General features: G+C 43.9%; 2 protein-coding genes across 2 annotated transcripts in view; one reads left to right on the top strand and one right to left on the bottom strand.

The window, feature by feature from the left end:
• LOC144484368 (EEF1A lysine methyltransferase 3-like) overlaps window positions 1-19802 on the bottom strand; it is a 34188-nt gene extending 14386 nt beyond the window's left edge. The window contains exons 1-3 of the mRNA XM_078202889.1: window positions 19769-19802; window positions 16156-16206; window positions 7725-7819 (exon numbers count right to left, since the gene is read on the bottom strand). Of these exons, the coding sequence (XP_078059015.1) occupies window positions 7725-7819; window positions 16156-16206; window positions 19769-19802 (180 nt within the window). The remainder of the gene's footprint in view (window positions 1-7724; window positions 7820-16155; window positions 16207-19768) is intronic.
• The window catches only part of LOC144484375 (NACHT, LRR and PYD domains-containing protein 3-like), a 172500-nt gene that overhangs the window by 101225 nt on the left and 48396 nt on the right, over window positions 1-22879 (top strand). The gene's annotated exons all lie outside the window — the stretch shown is intronic.

A 22879-nucleotide genomic window follows, 5' to 3' on the forward strand; every position in this document is an offset into this window, starting at 1 on the left:
TCCTCCACAACCACTCTCTGACTTCTTCCATTGAGCCAGTGTCTAATCCAATTTACTACCTCCCCATGTATACCTCGCGACTGAACCTCCCTAACTAACCTCCCATGAGGGACCTTGTCAAAGGCCTTGCTGAAATCCAGGGAGACAACATCCACTGCCTTCCCTTCATCCACTTTCCTGGTAACCTCCTCGAAAAACTCTAATAGATTGGTCAAACATGACCTACCATGCACAAAGCCATGTTGACTCTCCCTAATAAGTCCCTGTCTATCCAAATATTTGTAGATCCTATCCCTTATCACACCTTCCAATAACTTGCCTACCACCGACGTCAAACTTACTGGCCTATAATTTCCCGGATTTCTTTTGGAACCTTTTTGAAACAACGGAACAACATGAGCCACCCTCCAATCATCCGGCACCTCCCCCGTGAATACTGACATTTTAAATATGTCTGCCAGGGCTCCTGCAAGTTCAACACTAGCTTCCCTCAAGGTCCGTGGGAATACCCTGTCTGGTCCTGGGGATTTATCCACTCTGATTTGCCTCAAGACAGCAAGCACCTCCTCCCCTTTAATCTGTAAAGGTTCCATGACCTCCCTACCTGTTTGCCCTATTTCCGTAGACTCCATGCCCGTTTCCTCAGTAAATACGGATGCAAAAAAACCATTTAGTATCTCCCCCATCTCTTTTGGTTCCATACACAGTCTACCACTTTGGTCTTCAAGAGGACCAATTTTGTCCCTCACTATCCTTTTGTTCCTAACATACCTATAGAAGCTCTTTGGATTTTCCTTCACTCTGTCTGCCAAAGCAACCTCATGTCTTCTTTTAGCCCTCCTGATTTCCCTCTTAAGTAGCTTCTTGCACTTTTTATACTCCTCGAGCATCTGATCTGTTCCTTGCTGCCTGTACATTTCATACAACTCTCTCTTCCTCTTAATCAGTGTTACAATCTCCCTCGAGAACCAAGGTTCCTTATTCCTATTTACTTTGCCTTTAATCCTGACAGGAACATACAACTCTGCACTCTCAAAATTTCTCCTTTGAAGGCCTCCCACTTTCCATTTACATCCTTACCAGAGAACAGCCTGTGCCAATCCACACTTCCCAGATCCCTTCTCATTTAATCAAATTTGGCCTTTTTCCAGTTCAGAACTTCAACCCGAGGACCAGATCTATCCTTATCCATGATCAGGTTGAAACTAATGGCATTATGATCACTGGATCCAAAGTGTTCCCTCACACTCACATCCGTCACCTGCCCTAACTCATTTGGGACACCTGGGACTTCGATGTTGTGGCTATTTCAGAGACATGGATAGAGCAGGGGCAGGAATGGATGCTGCAGGTCCCGGGGTTCAAATGTTTTAGTCGAAGTAGGGAAGGAGGTAGAAGAGGGGGAGGGGTAGCATTATTGGTCAGAGATTGTATCACAGTGTCAGAGAGGAGGTTTGATGAGGACTTATCTGTTGAGGTAGTATGGGCGGAGATTAGAAATAGGAGAGGAGAGGTCACCCTGTTGGGAGTCTTTTATAGACCTCCTAAAAGTTATAGAGAGGTTGAGGAAAGGATTGCGGAGTCAATCCTGCTTAGGAGTGAAAGTAATAGGGCAGTTGTTATGGGGGATTTTAACTTGACTAATATTGACTGGAATTGTTATAGCTCTAGCTCGTTAGAGGGGTCAGTTTTTGTTCAAAGCGTGCAGGAAGGTTTTTTGACTCAGTATGTAGACAGGCCAACTAGAGGTGAGGCTATATTGGATCTGGTGCTGGGAAATGAGCCAGACCAGGTGCTAGACTTGGAAGTTGGTGTGCATTTTGGTGATAGTGACCACAATTCGGTTACGTTCACCTTAGTGATGGAAAGGGATAGGCATGAACCTCGGGCCAGTGGTTTTAGCTGGGGGAAGGGTAATTATGAGGCTATTAGGAGAGAATTAGGAAACATAGGTTGGACTAGGAGATTACAGGGACTGGGAACGTCCGACATGTGGAGTTTTTTCAAGGAGCAGCTACTGCGAGTCTGTGATAGGTATGTCCCTGTCAGGCAAGGAGGAATTGGTAGGGCTAGGGAACTGTGGTGCACCAAAAAAGTTTCTTTGTTGGTTAAAAAGAAAAAGGAGGCTTATGTTCGGATGAGACGTGAGCACTCGGGTAGTGCACTAGAAAGCTTTAGATTGGCTAAGAGGGAGTTGAAGAGCGAGCTTAGAAGGGCTAAAAGGGGACATGAGAAGACTTTGGCGGATAGGGTTAAAGAGAATCCTAAGGCGTTCTATAGGTATGTCAAGAACAGAAGGTTGGTTAGGGCAAGTTTAGGGCCAGTTATAGATGGCAGAGGGAAGATATGTGTGGAACCGGAGGAGATTGGTGAAGCATTGAACCAATATTTCTCTTCGGTGTTCACGCAAGGGGACATGAATATAGCTGAGGAGGACACTGGGTTGCAAGGGAGTAGAATAGACAGTATTACAGTTGATAAGGAGGATGTGCAGGATATTCTGGAGGGTCTGAAAATAGATAAATCCCCTGGTCCGGATGGGATTTATCCAAGGATTCTCTGGGAGGCAAGAGAAGTGATTGCAGAGCCTCTGGCTCTGATCTTCAGGTCGTCGTTGGCCTCTGGTATAGTACCAGAAGATTGGAGGTTAGCGAATGTTGTCCCATTGTTTAAGAAGGGGAACAGAGACTTCCCCGGGAATTATAGACCGGTGAGTCTCACTTCTGTTGTCGGCAAGATGTTGGAAAAAATTATAAGGGATAGGATTTATAGTTATTTGGAGAGTAATGAATTGATAGGTGATAGTCAGCATGGTTTTGTGGCAGGTAGGTCGTGCCTTACTAACCTTATTGAGTTTTTTGAGAAAGTGACCAAGGAGGTGGATGGGGGCAAGGCAGTGGACGTGGTATATATGGATTTTAGTAAGGCGTTTGATAAGGTTCACCATGGTAGGCTTCTGCAGAAAATGCAGATGTATGGGATTGGGGGTGATCTAGGAAATTGGATCAGGAATTGGCTAGCGGATAGGAAACAGAGGGTGGTGGTTGATAGTAAATATTCATCATGGAGTGCGGTTACAAGTGGTGTACCTCAGGGATCTGTTTTGGGGCCACTGCTGTTTGTAATATTTATTAATGATCTGGATGAGGGTATAGTTGGGTGGATTAGCAAATTTGCTGATGACACCAAAGTCGGTGGTGTGGTAGACAGTGAGGAAGGGTGTCGTAGTTTGCAGGAAGACTTAGACAGGTTGCAAAGTTGGGCCGAGAGGTGGCGGATGGAGTTTAATGCGGAGAAGTGTGAGGTAATTCACTTTGGTAGGAATAACAGATGTGTTGAGTATAGGGCTAACGGGAGGACTTTGAATAGTGTGGAGGAGCAGAGGGATCTAGGTGTATGTGTGCATAGATCCCTGAAAGTTGGGAATCAAGTAGATAAGGTTGTTAAGAAGGCATATGGTGTCTTGGCGTTTATTGGTAGGGGGATTGAATTTAGGAGTCGTAGCGTTATGTTGCAACTGTACACAACTCTGGTGCGGCCGCACTTGGAGTACTGTGTGCAGTTCTGGTCCCCACATTACAGGAAGGATGTGGAGGCTTTGGAGAGGGTGCAGAGGAGGTTTACCAGGATGTTGCCTGGTATGGAGGGGAGATCCTATGAGGAGAGGCTGAGGGATTTGGGATTGTTTTCGCTGGAAAGGCGGCGGCTAAGAGGGGATCTTATTGAAACATATAAGATGATTAGAGGTTTAGATAGGGTGGATAGTGATAGCCTTTTTCCTCTGATGGAGAAATCCAGCACGAGGGGGCATGGCTTTAAATTGAGGGGGGGTAGTTATAGAACCGATGTCAGGGGTAGGTTCTTTACCCAGAGGGTGGTGAGGGATTGGAATGCCCTGCCAGCATCAGTAGTAAATGCGCCTAGTTTGGGGGCGTTTAAGAGATCCGTAGATAGGTTCATGGACGAAAAGAAATTGGTTTAGGTTGGAGGGTCACAGTTTTTTTTTTAACTGGTCGGTGCAACATCGTGGGCCGAAGGGCCTGTTCTGCGCTGTAATGTTCTATGTTCTATGTTCTATGTTCTATTTCCCAATAGGAGATCCAATATCGCATCCTCTCTAGTTGGCACCTCTATATACTGATGTAGATAATTCTCCTGAACACATTTTACAAATTCTACCCCGTCTAAACCTTTAACAGGATGCGAGTCCCAATCTATATGTGGAAAATTAAAATCCCCTACTATCACAACTTTGTGTTTCTTGCAGTTGTCAGCTATCTCTCCGCTGATTTGCTCCTCCAATTCTCGCTGACTATTGGGTGGTCTATAATACAACCCCATTAATGTGGTCATACCTTTCCTGTTTCTCAGCTCCACCCATAGGGCCTCTGTAGACAAGCTCCCTAATCTATCCTGCCTGAGTACCACTGTAACATTTTCCCTGACCAACAATGCCACCCCCCCCCCCCCCCCCACCACCACCTTTTATCCCTCTGCCTCTATCCCGCCTGAAATATTGGAACCATGGAACATTGAGCTGCCAGTCCTGCCCCTCCTGTAGCCAAGTTTCACGAATGGCTATAATGTCATATTTCCATGTGTCTATCCACGCCTTCAGCTCATCTGCCTTCCCCACAATACTCCTGGCATTGAAATAGACACACCTCAAAAGATTATTTCCACCACACTCAACCCTTCCATTTGTGATTTTGCTTGAACTAACCTGTCTTTTTACCCCTGCTCCACTATCTGCTCTGGCACTCTGGTTCCCATCCCCCTGCAAATCTAGTTTAAACGCTCCCCAGTAACACTAGCAAATCTCCCTGCAAGTATATTGGTCCCCTTGTAGTTTAGGTTGAGTTTGCACATTCTCCCTGTGTCTGCATGGGTTTCCTCCGGGTGCCCCCGTTTCCTTCCACAGTCCAAAGATGTGCAGATTAGGTGGAATCTGAGACGCTACAGAAGCAGGGTAAAGATTTGAAAATGAAGTGTTTCTTACCCACTTTTAAAAGACAATCCACATTCGCACCAGTCACATTTCACACACTCTGCTCAGTATTGTGTTGGGGGGGTGTTTAGTGCGGGATCAGTGTTTGCTTTTCTCAAACCGCAGTGATATTCCCAACAAGGGCAAGAGGTTTCAGTGTTTAAACATGTAAACATTACAAAACTAAACCAGACAGAAAGTGATGAGGCCTCACACCTTCAATGTAGCCATCTTCGCTCAGAGTCTGAGAGATTGTGGGTTCAGGTCAGAGCCTGAAATACTAGGCCCTTAGCATCGAGACACACAGAGACAGAGAAACACAGAGACAGAGACAGATACAGAGAAATGCAGAGACAGAGAGACACACACAGATACATAGAGAGATATACACACAGAGGCAGAGAGAGAGACACAGATCCAGAGAAGTACAGAGACAGAGAGACACACAGATACACAGAGAGATAGAGACAGAGAGACACACACACAGATACACAGAGAAATAGAGACAGAGAGAAACAAAGAGACAGAGAGAGACACACAAATACAGAGACAGAGTGAAATATACAAATATACCGAGAGACAGAGAGAGACACAGATACAGAGAAATACAGAGACAGAGACAGACACACAGATACACAGAGAGATAGAGACACAGAGACACACAGATACACAGAGAGATAGAGACAGAGAGACACACAGATACACAGAGAGATAGAGACAGAGAGACACACAGATACACAGAGAGATAGAGACACAGAGAGACACACAGATACACAGAGAGATAGAGACACAGAGAGACACACAGATACACAGAGAGTTAGAAACAGAGAGACACACAGATACACAGAGAGATAGAAACAGAGAGACACACAGATACACAGAGAGATAGAAACAGAGAGACACACAGAGAGATAGAGACAGAGAGACACACAGATACACAGAGAGATAGAAAAGGGCGGCATGGTAGCACAGTGGTTAGCACTGCTGCTTCACAGCTCCAGGGACCTGGGATCGATTCCCGGCTTGGGTCACTGTCTGTGTGGAGTTTGCACATTCTCCTCGTGTCTGCGTGGGTTTCCTCCGGGTGCTCCGGTTTCCTCCTACAGTCCAAAGATGTGCGGGTTAGGTTGATTGGCCATGCTAAAATTGCCCTTAGTGTCATGGGGTGTGTAGGTTAGAGGGATTAGTGGGTAAATATGTAAGGATATGGGGATAGGGCCTGGGTGTGATTGTGGTCGGTGCAGACTCGATGGGCCGAATGGCCTCTTTCTGTGCTGTAGGGTTTCTGAGAAAGCTCGGCACAACATCGTGGGCCGAAGGGCCTGTTCTGTGCTGTACTGTTCTATGTTCTATGTTCTAGAAACAGAGAGACACACAGATACACAGAGAGATAGAGACAGAGAGACACACAAATACGCAGAGAGATAGAAACAGAGAGACACACAGATACACAGAGAGATAGAGACACAGAGAGACACACAGATACACAGAGAGAGATAGAGACACAGAGAGACGCACAGATACACAGAGAGATAGAGACAGAGAGACACACACATAAACAGACTAACAGAGAAATACAGAAAGAGAGTTTGGCAAAGTCAGATTTAATTTTCCATTCAATATTTATTTAAAAATTCAGAGAATATTTTACAGGAAAATTGATTTTAAAGTTAACAAAAGTGAATCTGACCTTTGAGCTTCACAATGAGATCTGAACCCCTACGCTCTGAGCTGCCCAATATCTGTACAGCTGTACCAGACACCAGAAAGAGAAAACCAGAGCTCAACATCACGGGAAATGAACAATTGTGAATCAGGAACGAGAAAAGTTATTAATTTATACCTGAGATTTAAACTACAGGAAAACTATTCACTACAATTACATTACGTAAACTGTTCCCAGTGTGATATACGTTTTGTTTTCAATTGAAGTTCTTTCTTTGTCAATTTCCATCCCTCACGGAATGAAATTGCTGTCGGAAGCTGGATTTCAATTGATGCAATAATGTGGATTCTTCTGCCATCTCTGCAGTTCTCGCTGTTCCAACTTTCTGTTCTTCAAAATGAGTTCTTATTACTTCTGGAATTGAATACTTAAACTCCTCCAGCAGAACAATAGCTCTAATAGACTCATATTTATTTTCTATCTTTTATACCTGCAACTGTACAGGACCTTGGTGAGACCACATTTGGAATATTGTTTGCAGTTCTGATCACCTCACTATAAGAAGGATGTGGAAGCGCTGGAAAGAGTGCAGAGGAGATTTACCAGGATGCTGCCTGGTTTGGAGGGTAGGTCTTATGAGGAAAGGTTGAGGGAGCTAGGGCTGTTCTCTCTGGAGTGGAGGAGGCTGAGGGGAGACTTAATAGAGGTGTATAAAATGATGAAGGGGATAGATAGAGTGAACGTTCAACGACTATTTCCTCGGGTGGATGGAGCTATTACAAGGGGGCATAACTATAGGGTTCATGGTGGGAGATATAGGCAGGATATCAGAGGTAGGTTCTTTACGCAGATAGTGGTTCGGGTGTGGAATGGACTGCCTGCAGTGATAGTGGAGTCATTTAGGAACATTTAAGCGGTTATTGGATAGGCACATGGAGCACACCAGGGTGATAGAGAGTGGGATAGCTTGATCTTGGTTTCAGATAAAGCTCGGCACAACATCGTGGGCCGAAGGGCGTGTTCTGTGCTGTACTGTTTTATGTTCTATGTTCTATGTTCTAATACTCTCACCCATCTATCGAAGTTGCTCAGCTTAATTCTTTCACTCTCGAAACGTTTCTGAAATGTTTCCTTCCTCACATTTCTGAACTGTGGTCCATTTGCTTCTGGTAACAATTTGTAAGCACTCAAAACAGCCTTCTTTAATTCTTCATACTTCCCTTACATCTCCTCTGACAGCACGGCAAACACCTCAGTAGCCCTGCCTACCAATTGGTCTGAATTAACATTACCCACACCTCCACTGGCCATTTCATCTCTGTAACCAATTTCTCAAAGGAGATGAAAAAGGCTTCTGCGTCCTTCTGATCGAATTTTGGTAATGTTTGGACATATTTTTATACATCTCTATCAGGCGGTTGGCTACACTGAGCTTGCTCACAATCACTTCCATCTTGTACTTTCACTTCTGTCACTTGAAGTATTTTTTGCTTCGAATTCGAACTTCATCTTTTCCAACTCAAACTATCTTTCGCTTTCTTCTCCCTCTTTTTTCTGACTCCGGCCTTTTAAGTTCACTTTCTAACTCCATTTGTCTCATTTCTAATTTATTGTTTCTCTGACTCCACTCTGAATGCTTGGCTATCTCCGTTGCAATTTTAGCTTTCCTATTATCCTTGGTTCAAGCAAAGTTTAGCCTGTTTGCCAATTCTACAGTGTCACCTTTTTCTGTCATTATAAACTTTCTTGGCAAATATGGAAAGCATCGCCAACTCCTAGAACCTCTTCAGCAATGTTAAGAGCCATTTCCCCACTTTTTATTTAATCTGCTTGTTGTCTGTTAGCAGATCTTACACTCGGCACTTAAGGTTTATTTAAAGACCTGAGACTGTTCAAATCCCGGAGGAGCCACCAGTCTGTAACAAGGGGTGGGAGGTTAATCTCCTCTCTGCGAAAAAGCACTCAACCACTCAAAGATAAGTAGTTCCCTTCATAATCTATTTAAGTGTGTGTGAGAAGAGATAGTACCTGCACTTCAGCAACTTTTGGTGGTCAAATCAAAATGATTACCTGAGACTGTCTCTGGGAAGGAATACGTAACAATTTATTCATCTTACGAACAGTGAACACGTTAACTAAACTATTAACAAACCGAATAAAATATTATTATTAATGAATGTTGTTTAGATAAATACAATTCCTATGTATTAACCAAATAAAAAGTTGAATTTCTAGTCACTCTCCAAATAAAATAAGGTGTTATTTTCCCGAATCTTCTGTCTCCTTTACCTTCTCTTTTCAGTATCTTCTGCTGGTACCTTTACGATTGAGATGAGACTTTCTTTTAAGACATAAATGTGACTCTTAGGTTGTTAGAGGAAGTTCCTTGCTGTGCTTCTTTCTCTCTCTCAAACTATGAAATGTGTCAGTTGCTGGCAGAGGCAGTGGCTGTCTGGACCTCTGGAGTTGGGAACTGTTTCTTCCATCCCTGATGACATACCAAAATCCTGACAATAAGATTGTTTTCCATGTTATCAAAACATCAAATTCAAATCTGATACGCTGCAGCTATTCAAATGCCTAGTTTAACCTGATAGGGCAAACTTCAAAAACAACCTGCTGTCTTGGCAGCACCACTGCCCAGGCTCGTCATACAATGTTTCAGTCTGTGCACCTGCATCTTTTCACGACATAAAAATGCTACCTTTTCAAACAGAACCATGAAACTTTACAACTCTCAGCATTTTAGAAGTTCTTTTTCTAATTTTACAAACACTAACTTCACAACAATAGGAACACCGGAAATTAGGAACACATGACTTTGGAGCAGAAGTAGGCAAATTGAGCATTTCAGCCTGCTCTGCATTTCAGTCAGATCATGCCTGATCTCTCCATTGTCTCAAATCCAACTCCCCACCTGTTCCCAGATTCTTCTTTATTTCTTTATCAGAAGTATATCCATCTCCCTCATTAAGCGATTCAATGATTCAGACTCCACCGCGCTCTGTGGCAGCAACTTCCACAAATTCGCCACCCTCTGTGTGAATTAGTTCTTCCTCATTTCAGTTTTAAAGCTACCGCCTCTCAACCTATACCTGTGACCTCTTGTTCTAGATTGCAGCATAAGAGGAAAGATTGGCTCAAAATTACTTCAGCAATCCCTTTGAAAATTTTATATACCTCGATCAGATTCCCCTTCCATCCTTCTGAACTCCAGAGAAAGCAAACCCAAACTGTTGAACCTCTCCTCACATGTCAACCCCTTCATACCCCCGGAATCAATCGAGTGAAAGTTCTCTGAACTGCTTCCAATGCCACCACATTCTTCCTCAAAGTTATCCATTCGGAATGAAAAATACCCCAACCACAATTGAAATATTACCAAATAAGATCATTTCAGTATTATCCAATTGTACGGTATATATAGGCAATGTGGTGATTTTAAGTCAGACGTGAACCTGTGGTGGAATTATTCAATCGACTTCAGGAGGTGGGCTTGGCGGTAACCATAGCTAAGTGTGAGTTTGGAAAGGCCCAAGTCACATTCCTCGGCCAAACAATTGGACATGGACAAATCGCTCCACGGGATGTGAAAACAAAAGTTATTGGCGAGTTCCCAATGACGTCGACAAAAAGGAGAGTAATTACATTTCTGGCCCTGAATGGTTTTCATTGGAAGTTTGTGCCGAATTTTAGCATTGTGGTTTCTCCACAATTGGCCTCTGGTATAGTACCAGAAGATTGGAGGTTAGCGAATGTTGTCCCATTGTTTAAGAAGGGGAACAGAGACTTCCCCGGGAATTATAGACCGGTGAGTCTCACTTCTGTTGTCGGCAAGATGTTGGAAAAAATTATAAGGGATAGGATTTATAGTTATTTGGAGAGTAATGAATTGATAGGTGATAGTCAGCATGGTTTTGTGGCAGGTAGGTCGTGCCTTACTAACCTTATTGAGTTTTTTGAGAAAGTGACCAAGGAGGTGGATGGGGGCAAGGCAGTGGACGTGGTATATATGGATTTTAGTAAGGCGTTTGATAAGGTTCACCATGGTAGGCTTCTGCAGAAAATGCAGATGTATGGGATTGGGGGTGATCTAGGAAATTGGATCAGGAATTGGCTAGCGGATAGGAAACAGAGGGTGGTGGTTGATAGTAAATATTCATCATGGAGTGCGGTTACAAGTGGTGTACCTCAGGGATCTGTTTTGGGGCCACTGCTGTTTGTAATATTTATTAATGATCTGGATGAGGGTATAGTTGGGTGGATTAGCAAATTTGCTGATGACACCAAAGTCGGTGGTGTGGTAGACAGTGAGGAAGGGTGTCGTAGTTTGCAGGAAGACTTAGACAGGTTGCAAAGTTGGGCCGAGAGGTGGCGGATGGAGCTTAATGCGGAGAAGTGTGAGGTAATTCACTTTGGTAGGAATAACAGATGTGTTGAGTATAGGGCTAACGGGAGGACTTTGAATAGTGTGGAGGAGCAGAGGGATCTAGGTGTATGTGTGCATAGATCCCTGAAAGTTGGGAATCAAGTAGATAAGGTTGTTAAGAAGGCATATGGTGTCTTGGCGTTTATTGGTAGGGGGATTGAATTTAGGAGTCGTAGCGTTATGTTGCAACTGTACACAACTCTGGTGCGGCCGCACTTGGAGTACTGTGTGCAGTTCTGGTCCCCACATTACAGGAAGGATGTGGAGGCTTTGGAGAGGGTGCAGAGGAGGTTTACCAGGATGTTGCCTGGTATGGAGGGGAGATCCTATGAGGAGAGGCTGAGGGATTTGGGATTGTTTTCGCTGGAAAGGCGGCGGCTAAGAGGGGATCTTATTGAAACATATAAGATGATTAGAGGTTTAGATAGGGTGGATAGTGATAGCCTTTTTCCTCTGATGGAGAAATCCAGCACGAGGGGGCATGGCTTTAAATTGAGGGGGGGTAGTTATAGAACCGATGTCAGGGGTAGGTTCTTTACCCAGAGGGTGGTGAGGGATTGGAATGCCCTGCCAGCATCAGTAGTAAATGCGCCTAGTTTGGGGGCGTTTAAGAGATCCGTAGATAGGTTCATGGACGAAAAGAAATTGGTTTAGGTTGGAGGGTCACAGTTTTTTTTTTTTTTAACTGGTCGGTGCAACATCGTGGGCCGAAGGGCCTGTTCTGCGCTGTAATGTTCTATGTTCTATGTTCTATGTTCCACTGACTAATTGCTGAAGAAGCGTACAAAACTTCAGTGGAGAGCGGAGTGTCAACAGACATTTGAAGGCCTGAAGGCTGTGTTAACAGGTGCCCCTCTGTTGACCACATGAAATTACACAGAACCATTTAAGGTGGCCATCGATGCGAGTGGTGTGGGTCTCGATGCCGTGCTATTACAAGAAGACGATGAAAACTCTTGGCTATCTTTTAAAAAAAAATGATCTTCAGAAGAAATATTCAACGAATGAGAAAAAGACCTTGGGTTTGGTGCTGGTTTTGCAAAAGTTTAACTTTTATGTTACCAGGAATTCATCTAAGACGATTTTGTATACTGCAATCCGTTGACGTTTTTGGAGAAATTTGAGAATAAAAATGCCAGATTGTTTCGATGGAGTCTATTATTGCAGCGATTAAATTTAAAAGTTATACATGAGCAAGGAAGAGACTATATGATTGTCTATGTTTGGTCACGAATGTGATAAATGATGTTGTGTTCGAATTTGGAAGACAAGGAATGAAATTGACTATATTACTGTTCTGTTTGCATGTTTTAACTTTGTAAAATTAATGCATATATTGCGAAGTAATCTTAGTGTGAAACTGAAAGGGCTTGAAAAACGAAACCATCTTGAATGCTGATGCTTCTTTTTTTATTCTGAAGGCGCTGCTGTGCCTTTAAGGAATGTGTTTTTAGGTATGTTCTCTGCAGCATGTCAGCAAGCCTTTGTTTTTGATATTGGCACCGAGCTGCCTGATTAGATGTCATTGTATTGCTGATAGAATGGTTTAAGTGGGGATTTGTTTATTTTTACTCTGGGCCTAATGCACTTTCTGGGAGCTTCCGACCATTTGAAGTATGGTGGGAAGATTGTTTGACATGCCAAAGTCAGGCGGTTCCTTCACAGAGGAATCCAATGATTCACTTTCAGTTTTATTTCGAAGTTATGTGGAATCCAGACATAAATGCAGTATTTCTGTGCCTCTACCCTTGTTGTTAGAAATTCTGCTCTACAGGAAGCAGTCTGCTTGCCTTCCTGGAGTAACAGCTTTGCTGGCTAAACGGTAGAGCACAGTAAGAAGTCTCACAACACCAGGTTAAAGGCCAACAGGTTTATTTGGTTGCACAAGCCCCAAGCTTTCGAGCGCTGCCCCTTCATCAGGTGAGTGGGAGTTCTGTTCACAAACAGGGTATATAAAGACACAAACTCAATTTACAAAATAATGGTTGGAATGCGAGTCTTAACAGGTAATCAAGTCTTAAAGGTACAGACAATGTGTGTGGAGAGACGGTAAAGCACAGGTTAAAGGGATGTGTATTGTCTCCAGCATGGACAGTTAGTGAGATTTTGCAAGCCCAGGCAAGTCGTGGGGGTTACAGATAGTGTGACATGAACCCAAGATCCCGGTTGAGGCCATCTGCATGTGTGCGGAACTTGGCCATCAGTTTCTGCTCAGCGACTCTGCGTTGTCGTGTGTCATGAAGGCCGCCTTGGAGAATGTTTACCCGAAGATCAGAGGCCGAATGCCCGTGACCGCTGAAGTGTTCCCCGACAGGAAGAGAAAAGTCTTGCCTGATGATTGTCGAGCGGTGTTTATTCATCTGTTGTCGTAGCGTCTGCATGGTCCCCCCAATGTACCATGCCTCGGGACATCCTTTCCTGCAGCGTATCAGGTAGACAACGTTGGCCGAGTTGCAAGTGTATGTACCATGTACCTGGTGGATGGTGTTCTCACGTGAGATGATGGCATCCGGCACGTCTTGCACAGGTTGCTGTGGCAGCATTGTGTGGTGTCGTGGTCACTGTTCTCCTGAAGGCTGGGTAGTTTGCTGCGGACAATGGTCTGTTTGAGGTTGTGCGGTTGTTTGAAGGCAAGACGTGGGGGTGTGGGGAGATGTTCCTCTTGATCGATGACATGTTGAAGGCTCCGGAGAAGTTGTCGTAGCTACTCCGCTCTGGGGATGTAGTGGACGACGATACATGGTACACACACCTGGAACTCGGCCAACGGTGTCTACCTGATACGCTGCAGGAAAGGATGTCCCGAGGCATGGTACATTGGGGGGACCATGCAGACGCTACGACAACGGATCCACATCATAAACGCGAGAGGCCAGCAGTGGTTTTCCCTCCACCACGAGGTCTGCTGGAATTTACAAAGCTGGGAAATCAGAGTTTCAATTGTATCCAAAGGATTAATTCACAGCAGGTATTTCCGAGCTGCGAAAGCAAATGAGCATACTTATTTTCTGTGCTGCACCTGGGGCAATATCCATTGTTATAAGGAGATATGTTGTGTTCGAACAGTGTATTCAGATGTTATGTTTTATAAAATATCATGGGTGTTTTTTCTTGTTTGTAATTTGTAAAAAAATATTGCTAATTTTCAATCTATCTACTACTTTTTGATAAAAGCTCCATAGTGGGTCATTTGAATCATACCTGAAGTGAAATATCTCATGCTTCCCTTGGCCAAATTCACATTGCAAATCCTATGATGCAGGCTGACACCATAAAGTACCTTGGACATTCTGCCCTGGATTCTAACATTCACTGAGCGGTTAGACTGTGGAATTCGTCCCTTCTCCGAAAGCACTGGGGGCTGGGTCACTGAATTTATTCAACGCTGAGGTTTCCTGTCGACAACAGAGACAACCGTTGTGGAGGACAGATAGGGCAGTGAGGTTGGGGCGATAAGCAAATCTGCCAAGTCCATGTTGAATGGCGGGTCAGGCTCTTAGGGCGCAGGGGCATATCCCTGCTTCTACCCCATGCTCCTATGATTCGGCGTGTTCGTTGTTCCCCTTAACAACTCGATACCCGGATCACAGGATTCAATCAATCCTGAAGAAGGAATTAGGTTCGTGAAGAATCGCTGACTCAAATGTAATAACGGAGCTTTGCTTTGGTGCGCGGAATTGGGGAGGCGTTGGGGAGAGCTCAAGGGACAAAGTGAGTTGCAGAGGTTAGAAGTTTGAAATATTGGCGAGGAAAAATAATGAGGAACCAGATTCGAGTTCAAAAATCGGGTTGAAGCCCAGGAAATGAAGATTTTGCTTTTCCTGTGAAACATTTGCCAGTGCTCACACTCGTGCAAATTCCTGACGGGATGTTCAGGTGCGAAATTATCCCCAGCCTGTTGAATACTACATTAAGCACAATGATTCTGGAGTTGCACGTTCCCTGAACCGAAATATATTCCCGCCTGATTATTAACCAGCGAATTTAGGATTTAGAGCAAGTTTTTAGAGCAATCAAATGCAAAACAAATAACAGGCCAGGTGCCCTTGGGATTTATGTGTTTACCTCAGATCAATCCAGAGAGCGGCGCGATTGCACGGGCCGAGGTTAGCATTGTTTTACTGTAAGTAGCATCACATTGTCAATCCATTGTCGAGCAGTTTTCAGATATATCGGGGCAGCAGCTTTTTGTTAATGCTCGTCAGCTGACTGTCTGTGAATTGCTGATTAAAAGCCTTCACTAAAATGGGCAGAAAGTTGGGGATCGGGTTATTGAGTAACAGACTCTTGCTGCTTTACAGCACAGAAAGAGGCCGTTTGGCCCATCTTGTCTCTGCCGGCCATCAAGCACCTATTTATTCTTTTTTGACTTTCCAGCAATTGGCCTGTAGCCACCTCTGCTATGGCGTTTCAATAGTTCGTCTAAATGCCGAAATGTTGAGAGTTCCCCCGCCTCATCCACCCTTTCATGCAGTGAGTTTCCAGATTACCATCACCCTCTGGATGAAAACAGTTCTTCTCAAATCCCCCCTCAAGTTCCTTCTCCTTTTGTAGAATATTTCCTCTCCTTTTTATTGAACCCTCTACGAGGGGAAACATTTCATCCTATCAACCCAAACTATATCCTCCATCTGTGCTAATATGTTTCCTCAAGATCATATCAATAACTTCTTCAATCAACAATGCAACTCCACCATCTCTTCCTCTGGCGTTCCTTCCTAAACACCAACTACACCTCAATGCTTATTTCCCATTCTTGGTCACCTGGAGCATTGAGTCTGCAATATGAAATATATCATCTATCCGCATAGCGAATTCTTCCATGATATTTGGGTTGCTCCGCGCGTTCAGGTACAACACCTTAAGGTAAGCATTTTAACTTTTCTTGTCCCGTTCCTACATTTTTTACTGTGCCCTTATCTGTCTCTGGCTCTTGATTTATCTGCCTCTCACTGTTATTATTCTTGCTGTATTTTCCACTTGTTCTTGCTGACCCAACCTCTGAATAGTCACATAGGTTCCCATCCCCCTGCCAAATTGATTTAAAGCCTGGCCAATGACTCTATCAAGTACCTTCCAAGGTCAGCAGTCGCAGTCCTGCCCCGATGTAATCGATGTCTTTATCTAAAATGATCAGAGGGTAAAAATGAATTGAAAATGAACTTGTGTGTAATTTATAAGGAGCTCATTATGAGAAAGTATGGCATGGAGGGATTATGATTTCATCATAACTTCTTGTGGGTCAGAAAATAATGTCTGACATTCGGGGCACCCGAACTACGGAGTCATCTGAAGATGTCCTCACCTGGGCCCAGAGGTGCTCAGATGAGCATTCCAGGCTAATATCCCGGGATGTTCAATTTTGATGTTTTCCCTCTCAAGTCTCTGGTGGATTTGCGCTCTGCTGGGATAGATATTGAGTAATTTCATTCCAAAACGTGTAGGCGGCAGACAAGAATAGTAACAAAATATTGAAATTAACTACTTGCAATATTACTGTTCAGAGCTAAGGCTTAACAAACAGAAATATCGCATGTAACGAAATAGGGACCATCTCCAGGGCATTCCAATCATTACTCTACTGTTAGTTGGTAAAATAATTTATGAAGGAAACTGCACATATTCAAGACTGTCTAAATGAGGTAATATGATAGAAACCTGATACCGAGATAAATCGAGCCAAGATGCAAATACATTCCGTTTATGGAGATAGAATTGTAGCGAAATAGAATGAAAAATCTAATGGTTAAAAGCAAAGGCTTATTTTAACACGTATTTCAACATATTTCCTCCCTTCTGATGTTTGAACCCAATAAAGGAACAATGCTCTTTGCACATTGCTCTCTCTGGACGTTTATAGCCAAATAATAAAGACATTATATAGTGAGTAATAAAATAAGGAAAACATCAAATCTAACAACTGCATACTGTTTCTCTGTGGGGCTGAAAGTGCCGGGGGAGGTATCACTGTCAACAGGCACGCAAAATGACTGATTTTGTTTAATTTGATCAGTGAGTTATCAGAATAAGTTAATATAAATGAAAATATGAGTGATTCAGATCCAGCACTAAATTAGGGAGAAATGTGATGAGGAATTGTACTGAGCAGGCTGAAGTTCATGTTTATGACTCTGCTGTGTGGCAACCATTATCAAATTTTAACCTAGCGACATTGTGAAATATTTGACTTTCTGGTGCAGTCCTTATTCCTTGCCATTTGAAGCCCTCTGTGAAATTGGATAAGAAGTTTCTGAATCCTGTCACCAATTGAAACAGATTCACTGTAGTTAATGCTGAAAATGTCCGTTATTTTGAACATCGCTTAAATTTGGTGATTGAAAGGAAGTATGTTCCAAAACGAGAGTTTAGTTTTTCCTATCATCGGCCGTCTGAACCCAATAAATGTACATTGTTCTTTGAACCTTGTTCTCTCTAGAGTTGCCTCATTAAATAATAGATAAGTGATACAGTGGATAATAACATCTAACAACTGCTGACTATTTATCTGTGGGTCTTAAAGATTCTGTGGAAAATACTCTCTGTTATTCAGGCACACAGAACGAATGACTTCGTTTAAATTGATTCCGGATTTATTGAAATGATTCAGTAAGATTATACTGTTTAATTCAGACCCAGCTGGCATTAAGAGAAAGGTGTGGTGAGGAGTTGCACTGATCAGGCTGAAGGTCGTATTTATGACTGTGTGTAACTGACCTTCACCCAGGGTGTGTTTGATAAACGGTTGAATCCAATATACTAATTTGTTCAGACTTGCTGGAACCAGGAGCGGGAACGGCTGCTCAAGGTAAGAGCCCAGAATATTGTGACCACCTTTACATTGTTTTAATGTAGGGAATCTGAACAATCTCGAGTTTTGGTGCAGTAGTTCCATAGATTCATAGGTTAGAAAGTTCAAGGAGGTCAGTGTGCCTGTGTTAGCTCTCCGTAAGAACAATCCAGCCAGTCCCTCTGTCCCCTATTTGTCCATGTACCCCCTCATCCTTTCCTTCAATACTTCTTCGTTTCTGTTTAAACAAGGTGAAATGGGATATAAACGCTTCCCAATCCTTCGAGCAATGAGAACAGTTTATCTGTAGTTAATATTAAACTGTTCAGTGTTTGTAACATCTCGCGAAACCTTCTGTCGACCCCTCTTTTACATGTGCTGACAGTAATCATGCAACTGAGTTACTTTATCCATGGATGATTTTCCTATTTTTTTCTTTATTCTCTGTGAACCTCACAGCTTCACTCAATATTCCTACTTCAAGCCGAAACAAAGTTTCATAAATTTTCATCGTAACCTCCTGGGTCTGAGCATGTCAAGTCTGGCATGCAGTGTGGGGCCTCACATCCTGACTGTGAGATATCCAAAGATGTTCCTACAACAGGCCAGAGGTCCTTTAGTCAGGGTTGCACGACATTGCCCGAGAAGTTCAATTCTGAGGGCTCCCAGCAACTCTCCTGCGATAATACTGCCACTCCCTCTGGCGGATCTGTTCTCTCATGTGACACACACTGAGTGATTCCATTCCAAAAAATGAAACCAGCAGACAAAGCCAATTACCAAATATTGAGGCTGATTAGGTGCTATATTTCTGATCACATCTCAGGCTGTAAACAAAAAAAAAGCGCAGGTAACCAACTGGAGACGATTCTAAGACATTCTCCTCATTAATCTACTGAAGCTGGGAGAATAATCTATGATGGAAAATGCACAAGTTCAGGACAGTGGAATATGATAGGAGCCTGGGGACCGAGATTAATGGATCAACAATATCAATAAATAGCATTTACACGGATAGAATTGCAGCAAAATGGAGTGAAAATCTCGCGATTGAAAGCAAATATATTTCAGCGGTCGAGCTCAGTGTTTCCTATCCCCTAGTGTCTGAACCCCATAAAGCAACCATGTTTGAACTTTGAACTTTGCTCTCTTTGAAAGTTTATAGTCCAATAATAAAGACGTTACACAGTAGGTAATAAAAAGAGAAAAAAAACATCACAGCCAATAAATGTAGACTGTGTGTCTAAAAGAGCAGGGGAAATGTAATCACTATCAACAGGGAACAAAATGAACACCCTTGTCAAAATTGATCAGTGAATAATCAGAATAATTCAATTAAAATGATACGCCATTTAATTCGGATCCAGCTCTAAATAAAATTACAATGTGTTCATGGTTTGTGCTGATCAGGCTGAAGGTCTTGTTTATGACTGTAATATGTAATTAATCTTTACCCAGGGTGTGTTCGATAATCTGCTGTAAGCAGTACACTAATTTATCAGGACTCTCTGGAACCAGATTCAAGAACCGCAGCATAAGGTAAGAACCCAGAATATACTAACAACTATTACAGAGATTTAAGAAACATGAGCCTTTGTGGCATTTTACAGAGTGGTCCAGTAGATTTATTGAATGGTTAACAGCACTGAAGAACGTCAGCGAGCCTGTGCCGGACAGTGCAAGATCAATCCATCTGGCCCAAATATCCCGCCTTCCTTGTCACCCTGCTTCCTGCAAATCGATTTGTTTTCTTTGGAAGATATCGGCGAAATTGAGACAAAGATTTTTAATTCTTCCAGCAATAGTTACAGTTTCTCTTTACTTCGTCTAAACCGCTCAGAACTTTAAACATCTTTTGAAAACATTTCTCAATGCTGTTCTCCATGTTGCTATACTTACCAATGTAACTGAAGATCGCCATTTCTGCTACCATTTTTATCAACATTTTCTTCGCCTCTCTGAACCGGTTATGTTCTTTCTTTAGTACGTGTCCAATGTTCAACTCTTTCTTCCGGCTTAAGGCTGAACCAGTGTTTTAGGTTATCTTCATTCAATTCCGGCTCATACTTTTCGGGCTCTGAGATATCCGAATCGGGCAGAACCCAAAAAAAAGATGCTGGGGACACCACGGCCACGGCGCAGAGTTCCCCCGGTAAAACCTGTGTGACAATTGCCCGAGAAGTTCAATCTTTTATTGAGCCATCGCCCTGTGATGGAACCACCAGACAGTGTGATGTAAATTACGAACTTCCGATTGTTCAGACTGCCTTAAGTAGTCATCACTTAGACAAATTTAGAAGAATTAAATCCACTTCACACTTCGATGTAACTATATTACTGAGGCATCTATCGGTAACATGGTGATCGATAGATCGATAGATCCACAGGCCACCCATCAATATCGAATAACCCAATAGGAACAACGGACTGCCTTCTTGAAACCCCCACCCTCCTATCTGACTACTCATTGGCAATACATGGCATCCTGTCTTACCACCATGACGCTCTATGTTATTCCACACCTAACTTCCGAACATTTTGACTGTCCCTTCGATCCCCTCTGGCCAAACTCCCCTCGATCCCCTCTGGCCAAACTCCCCTCGATCCCCTCTGGCCAAACTCCCCTCGATCCCCTCTGGCCAAACTCCCCTCGATCCCCTCTGGCCAAACTCCCCTCGATCCCCTCTGGCCAAACTCCCCTCGATCCCCTCTGGCCAAACTCCCCTCGATCCCCTCTGGCCAAACTCCCCTCGATCCCCTCTGGCCAAACTCCCCTCGATCCCCTCTGGCCAAACCCACATAACATCAGTTGCCCTCCCCCTGTCCCGACTTCAACACCACCAACATTCCACGGGATCCCACGGAAAACCACCTGATCTACAGAACACCTCTGACTGTGTCTTCCGTGCGGCCCCACCAGACCACGCCTGCCTACCCAGACCCTACGACGTGAGCTATTATGAGCCCCTCGAGTAAACCGCACCTCCCTTCCTCAGGACTACACAGTTATTACCCCCTAGTCAACTCGTCGCTGACTAAATGCCAGTGAGCTCCATTCACTTCTGACCACTATACCCACTGATCATCCAGACCATCTGAACATCCCATTGCAGCCCGCCTCCCCACTGACCACCCTCCAAACACTTGACTGCCCTACTGACTGGCCCGGCTGACAATCTGACCGATCTTCACCAAGTAACGAAGCCATTTAAAATATGACACCCCATAGCAACTTTTTTCACCATCTGACAACACCACGCTGAACACCTCCTATCCAAGCCTTCCACTGACCATCCCCCTGACCTCCCGTCCCCCTGGCAACTTCCTTGACCACCCAAAGGCCTAAAATTCCCCATGGGTCCCTCGCTACACTCCAACCCCATTCCCACCACGTGCCCTGTGCACTAACCTCTCGGAGTTCCATGGGACAAAATGATTTCCCTCTGCCACAGGATTAGCCCCTCCATCCAGAATAGGGCAACATACCTACCCCCCTCCCCCCACCAGCTGATGAATACAACGCCGCCTCGCTTGCAGCTCAGTGCACCCACCTACAACCACCCAACGTACCACAGAATTCCAGCCCATCTTCCTCAGCCGGGCCAACATCTCACTGACTATTCTGATAATGATTTTCCAATCATCACTAGAGATAGAGGAGCTAACTGAGGGCTGCAGGAGCACAAACTTAGGATCATAGAATCATAGAACCCTACAGTGCATAAAAAGGCATTTGGCCCATCGAGTCTGCACCGACCACAATCCCACCCAGGCCCTACCCCCATATTTTTCCCGCTAATCCCTCTATCCTACGCATCTCAGGACACTAAGGGGAAATTTTAGCATGGCCAATCAACCTAACCCCGCACACCTTTGGACTGTGGGAGGAAACCGGAGCACCCGGAGGAAACCCACGCAGACACGAGGAGAATGTCCAAGTTCCACACAGACAGTGACCCAAGCCCGGAATCGAACCCGGGACCCTGGAGCTGTGAAGCAGCAGTGCTAACCACTGTGCTACCGTGCCGCCCCATTCCTTTTTTAAACACTTGAACTTTGTTCAATTGTTTTAAAAAGGTGTCGAGGGAAATGCCAAACAATTATAGGCCAGTTAGCCTTAAATTGGTGATGGGCAAATTATTGGAAATAATCCTGAGTGAGCGGATTAATTGTCATGTCGAAAGGCACGGACTTGTCAGGGATGGTCAACGTGCATTTGTCAAAGGAAGATCTTGCCTCACGAATTTCATTGAATTCTTTGAGGACATGACAAGAAGGGATGATGAAGGTAGTGCTGTGCATGTTGTGTAAATCGAACTTCGCCAGGCGTTTGACAAGGTCCCATACGGCAGATCGGTGAAAAGTGTTAAAACCCATGGGGTACAGTGTAATGTGGCAAATTGGATAAAACGTTCCACAGTGCTCGCTTTTGCGACCCCTTACAGTTTGTGTTACAGATTAACGATGTGGAAATGAACGTGGCGGATCGATTTGGAAATTTGCAGATGGCAAAAAGATTGGCAGTAGTGAATAGTGTAGAGGGTAGCTATAATTTCGAAATGATATAGATGGCTTGGTGGAGTAGGCGGTGAAGTGGCAGACGCATTTTAAAATGCAATTAGGGAGGTAAATCAGTTTTAGAGAATACACAATAAATGGGAATATATTAAGAGGAGTAGATGAGGTGAATGATCATGGTGTACAAGTACACTGGTGCCGAAATGCAGCAGTTCAAGTAGACAAGGTTGTAAAGAAGGCATAGGGAATGTTCTCCTTCATTGCCAGAGGTATGGAATACAAAAGTAAGGATGTAATGCTGGAATTGGACAAAATACTGATGAGGCCACAACTGAAATATAGCGTGCAGTTCTTGTCACCATATTACAGTAAGAACGTAATTGCTCTGGAATGAATGTAGAGGAGGTTTACCAGAATGTTGCCAGGGCTAGAACACTTGCTATGAGGAGAGATTAAACCGATTGTGATTATTTTCCTTGGAAAGTAGTAAAC

Source organism: Mustelus asterias, unplaced genomic scaffold (genome assembly GCF_964213995.1).
Source record: "Mustelus asterias unplaced genomic scaffold, sMusAst1.hap1.1 HAP1_SCAFFOLD_102, whole genome shotgun sequence".
NCBI lineage: Eukaryota > Metazoa > Chordata > Chondrichthyes > Carcharhiniformes > Triakidae > Mustelus > Mustelus asterias.